We start from the raw sequence: 4947 nt of genomic DNA, 5'->3' as shown, positions 1-4947 counted from the left end.
GGTGTCTCAGGGAACATGAGGGGTCTCAGGGGACATGGGGGGTCTCAGGGGACATGGGGGGTCTCAGGGAACATGAGGGGTCTCAGGGGACAGGGGGGATGTGTGGGGCAGGGTGTGAGCTCCACACAGGTGGGGCCCCTCCCACTGCCTCCTGGCCACACGTATCCCACCATTCCAGGCTCCAGGCACAGCCGTGAGGACATGTGCGAGTGGGCCCCACGGCCTCACAGCCCCGCGGCCCCGCGGCCCCGCAGCCCCGCAGCGAGGAGGCACCTGAAGGAGACCAGGCCGGTGCAGAGTAGTGGGAAGAACGCCATGCACAGGAGCACGCGCCAGAGCCCGTTGTCCACACAGAGCTTGCCCCACCACACCTTGGTCAGGAAGGCCTGCGGTCAGAGGGGTCACCTTCAGGATGGCGGCCACCCCCACTCCACTCTGATCCCAGGCCCCTGCGCCCCAGCCCTGAGGGTGAGTGACTCCACACACTCAAGCACAGTGTTCTCTGGGCCCCCCAAGCACATGATACGGTAGGTGGCACAGGACAGGCCCCACCATCTGCCAGTTGAGGACAGGCTCCAGGAGGGCCAGCTGCGCTGTCCAGAGGTGAGGGGAGAGGCGGGGTGCGAACCCGGCTTTCAGCTCCAGGGCCCTCCTTCCTGGCTCTTACCAGCTGACCCCTTTGAGCACTGTGTGTGTGTGTGTGGCGGGGTGACAGGACTCCTCCCCACGGTGTCCCCAGGCCTCAGCACAACACAGCACATGACAGTGCTGCACGGCACGGTGATGAAACCGCTCAAGGAAGCACCCGTGTTCCGAGGGCACCTGCCCCAGGCCAGGCCTCCGCGGACACGGAACAGCTCCCTGCCCTCAGCTCCAGGACACTCTGCCGCCTCCCACGCGTCCCGCCCGAGGCCCCAGATCGGGGACTGACGCCTGGCTCCTGGGGCCTCCTGGAGGACCGCCAGGGCTCCCAGGTAGGAACACCCCGTGTGGAGGGGGCCGATGGCCCTCAGGACCCCCGCCAGCTCGCACTTCGTGTCACTTCCTTCTCTGCAAACGGAGAAAAGAGGGTCTGCCGGGTCTGCAACGTGTGACCCAACGGCCTAGGCACTGGCCCTGGGTCCCTGAGGGGCCACATGTGTGAACACGTGTGCCATCTGTGCGGGGCCAGCGTCCCAGCAGCACCTCGGGCGTCTGTTCCTGAGGGAGGCCCTTAGAAGGTCACCTGGACGCCTCCATGAGACACGAACTTCATGTCCTTGGCCTCCAGTGCCAGCTGCAGGCAGGTGGTCTTCCCCCAGGCCTCCGACACACGGATGAGCAGCTTCTGCGCTCTCTCCTCATCCTTCCGGTAGCACTCGGTGAAGACCCCTGACAGATGACGGAGGTCCGTGTCACAGCAGCGGGGTCCCCATCACTGATGCCTGAGACAGTGTCAGACAGCGGCCCCTCGAGATGGCACAGCCTGGACAGGAGCAGGGCTGAGATCGGGATGAGGACCCCAGGGTGGCACACGGGAGGAGCGTGGTCCCAGCTCACCGATGGCTCGGTGCTCATACTCGTTCGCGAGCGCCAGCATGTCCTCGGAGCTGTCCGTGTCCTCCTCCTCCTTGGAGAGCTCCTTGAGGATCTTGCTGCAGGCCAGGGCCGCCGCTATGCAGTCCTGGCTCTAGGGCCCGGGCGCCACAGTGAGGACCTGCGGGGTCCGGCCCGGGGACCCCACTCACCACCCGGGGTGATGAAAGCAGAGCCCTCGGGACAGCTCAGGCTGCTAGGTGACTCCTTGCGGCCCCTATCTATATAAATCATTTAGGTCACCCCAAATCAACACGTAAGCTCTTTCTGGGGCCCAGTCTCCTGCACTGGCCCGTGGGAGTGGTCTGCTGGCCACGTGGCCGGCTTGCCCACCCAGAACATGGACTGAGCACACCTGCCAGCATGAGCCCCAGAACGCCAGGGCATCTGGTCAACCCCAGTGCGGCCTGAGGGTCAGCGAGCACCCAGTTGGGAGAACCGTGCAAGTCCCCGTCCAGGTTCAGGGCTCCCTGCCCCAGTGGCACTGCCAGTCCCAGACACCGGAGGAGGGCGAAGAAAGTCTCAAGGAAGGTTCTCAAAGCACAGCCCGGAGGGGCTGGGTCTGAGGGCAGCGCCGGCCCAGCATGAGGGGCTGGTGCCCGAGCCTGGGAATCTGCACTTGGCCTTCCCATCCGGAGCCCCACGGCACGTAGCCAAGGCCACAGTCAGACCCCGCCCAGACGCTGACCCACCATGTCCCTGGGGAGAAGGCCCCCCCCCCGCCCGCACCCCCAGCACCACCACCAGTGCTGCCGCTCTGCTGGTGACACTGAGGAATTTGGAAAGGTCAGCACTGGAAAGCAGGAAAAATATGAAATTTACTTTCCCTTTAAGAGGAGAATCAGCTTGAACTGGGCTCAGGGCGGAGCAGTGGGGCCTGCTGCCTGTCTACCTAGCAGCCAGTCACCATCCAGATCCCACCGGCCAATGAGGAGGCACGCGGGCCCTCTGGGGGTGGACGCTGCCCTGCAGCCTCTAGTGAACAGGGTGGCCACAGCCCGTGCGCTGACCCCCAGAGCCTGGGTGTGCCATAGAGGACCTGCCCGGCCAGCCTCCACCCTGCACGGAACGGCAGGAGTTGTGGCTCACCTTTTAAAAGCTCTTTTCTTGCCTAAAGCCAAGCCCTCTGATCTCAACACGGGGCACTGAGTCCCTTCTGGTGTTGCGACACCCCTCACCTTCCCCCACAGCCGTGAACCACCCCCCCCTGCTGTGGGCGCCGGGCTCCCTGGTCGGGCTCCCTGCAGGAGCCCCGTGCATCTGGTTACCTGAGCCCAGATGATTTCTGCCAGCTCCCGGCGGTTCTGGATGATGGCCCAGATGAGAAGATCACGGACCGGGTCCATGGTGAAGGTGACATGGTCTGATGGATGCTTGTAGAGGGACTGGAGACTCACCCCCTGCACCTGGAGAGTAGCGGACAGTCAGAGCCCCTCGCCTAGGTCCCCACTAGCATCAGGTTTCCCAGGAGACCTGGTGGGGTGCAGGTCCTGAGTCCAGCCCCACAGCTCTCAGAACCTCTGCCCCTGGAGGGCTTGCTGGGCAACCTGCCTTTGCAACAATCCCTTAGGCAGTTCTCATGCACACTGGGTTCCAAAGCTGTCACTCTGGAGACATGTAGACATGTCCAGTAAGGGGGTACCAGCTAACCCTGCCCCAACATTTGTCAGTGCTGCTGCACAGCGAGCAGCTCAAGGTCCCTCAGTCTCCTCTCACAGCATCAAAGCCTTTTTCTGTGAAGAAAAATTCTAACGGAGCCTGTAACCAGATTCAGGGCTGTAAGCACCATGGGCCCATCCGGGTCTCCTGCAGGGCAGGTACCCAGGTTGCGTGTGAGTGTGTCACACAGCCTACATAGTGACACAAGAGCCCAGGTTTGCTGGAGGTCAGGAAGTAAGCAGGAGCTCAGGCAGCCTGGAAACACTCCCGAGAGGCAGAGAGCACATGCCACATCACACCAACGAGCGCACTTTCTTTAAGTGGGTTTGGAAATTTCCTAAAGGTTCACCTGTACAAATTCGTTTATCTTCTTAAATCACAGGCACAGTTAAGTGTGAACTCCCACTGTGGACCTTTATAAGCACACCCGACGGGGTATTTTTTTTTTTTAGCTGAGCCATCCTGCCACCTGTTGGCAGCTCAGCGGCTGCTCAGCTCGGGCCGGGACTCGAACTGCTGTTGCTCAGAGCTCAAACTCTTGAGCGAGCTCTTAACCAACTGAGCCACCCGACGGGGTATCTTAAGTACACTTAAATCAAGATGCAGGGAACTGTGAGTGTGTAAGGCTGGGCCACAGCCATGTCTTTCTCAGGCACAGCTCACCTGGGACCATGAACAGGTTTGAAGACCTGAAAGAAGCAGATCGTTTTCCAGCAGGGAAAAAGTCAACACTCAATCTAATCTTAGAGCACACAGAAAGCCTAAACAGACAAATCAGCAGGGAAGAAACCGAGGGAGTTACCAGAGCTACCACCCCAAAAGGCACCAGGCCCCGCTGGACTCCCAGGGGAGTTGCTGAGCTTATAAGAAGCAGTGAATTCCAGCCACACAAACTTTTCTGCAGCAGAGAAAGAAGTCAGGCTTCCAACAGCTTTACAAGGCTAACATACCAGAATGTGACAAAGACAGCTCCAAAAATAAAACTACAATCAAAGTCTTAAACATCCTGATACAAATCCCCCAAAAATATTGTCAGTAGAATCCAGTATCATGAACACACATGATGCTGCAATCAAGGTGAGAGTCACAACGTGAATAAAGCCCCTCCCCACCTATTGCTGCGATGCACGTGCTGGGCGCCTCACCCAGACGTGGGGTATTCTGACCTGACCACACGGACGCCAGGTCCCCCGGGTGAACAGCGCCGGGGTCCAGGGCACCAGGGAGACCGTCTTCCACACTTCACCTTTTTCTACTACTTGAAATTTTTAGGAAAGGCAAGTTGTGGACTGAAGAGTGTCCCCTAAAATTCCTATGTTGAGGCTCCAACCCCAAATGTGACTGTATTTGGGTCTCCAAGGAGGTGGCTGAGGTTAAATGAGGCCCTACGGGCAGGGCCCCGATCCGATAGGATTGGTGTCCCAGGAAGAGGAAGACACACAGGTGCTGTCTCCCCCACGGGCGCGCCCAGAAGGCCTTACTTAAGCCAGCCCTGCTGGCACCACGGTCCAGGGCTCCAGGCCCCCAGAGCTGTGAGAAAGAAACACCTGACGTTCATAAGCCCCCGGCTGTGGCGTCTTGTTATAGCAGCCCGAGCTGACTCAGAAGTGAGTCACTACTGAGAAGTGAGGGTGCGGGGGTTACAAAGACCGAAAAATGTGAAGGCAGCTTTGGAACCGGGTGATGGGGGAGGCTGGAAGAGTTTAGAAGTGC

The 4947-nt window shown here is 59.9% G+C and overlaps 1 protein-coding gene across 12 annotated transcripts in view; it reads right to left on the bottom strand.

Annotated features, from left to right (window-relative positions):
• The window catches only part of TRPM2 (transient receptor potential cation channel subfamily M member 2), a 48466-nt gene that overhangs the window by 17672 nt on the left and 25847 nt on the right, over nt 1–4947 (bottom strand). For all 12 annotated transcript variants that reach the window (XM_019625036.1, XM_019625032.1, XM_019625035.1 and 9 more), the window contains 4 exons: nt 2844–2981; nt 1540–1669; nt 1226–1371; nt 274–386 (listed from right to left, as the gene is read on the bottom strand). In XM_019625036.1, coding sequence (XP_019480581.1) covers nt 274–386; nt 1226–1371; nt 1540–1669; nt 2844–2981 — 527 coding nt within the window. The remainder of the gene's footprint in view (nt 1–273; nt 387–1225; nt 1372–1539; nt 1670–2843; nt 2982–4947) is intronic.

This window comes from Hipposideros armiger, unplaced genomic scaffold (genome assembly GCF_001890085.2).
Source record: "Hipposideros armiger isolate ML-2016 unplaced genomic scaffold, ASM189008v1 scaffold_612, whole genome shotgun sequence".
Taxonomy (NCBI): Eukaryota; Metazoa; Chordata; class Mammalia; order Chiroptera; family Hipposideridae; genus Hipposideros; species Hipposideros armiger.
This window is presented reverse-complemented; position numbering and strand designations above follow the sequence as displayed.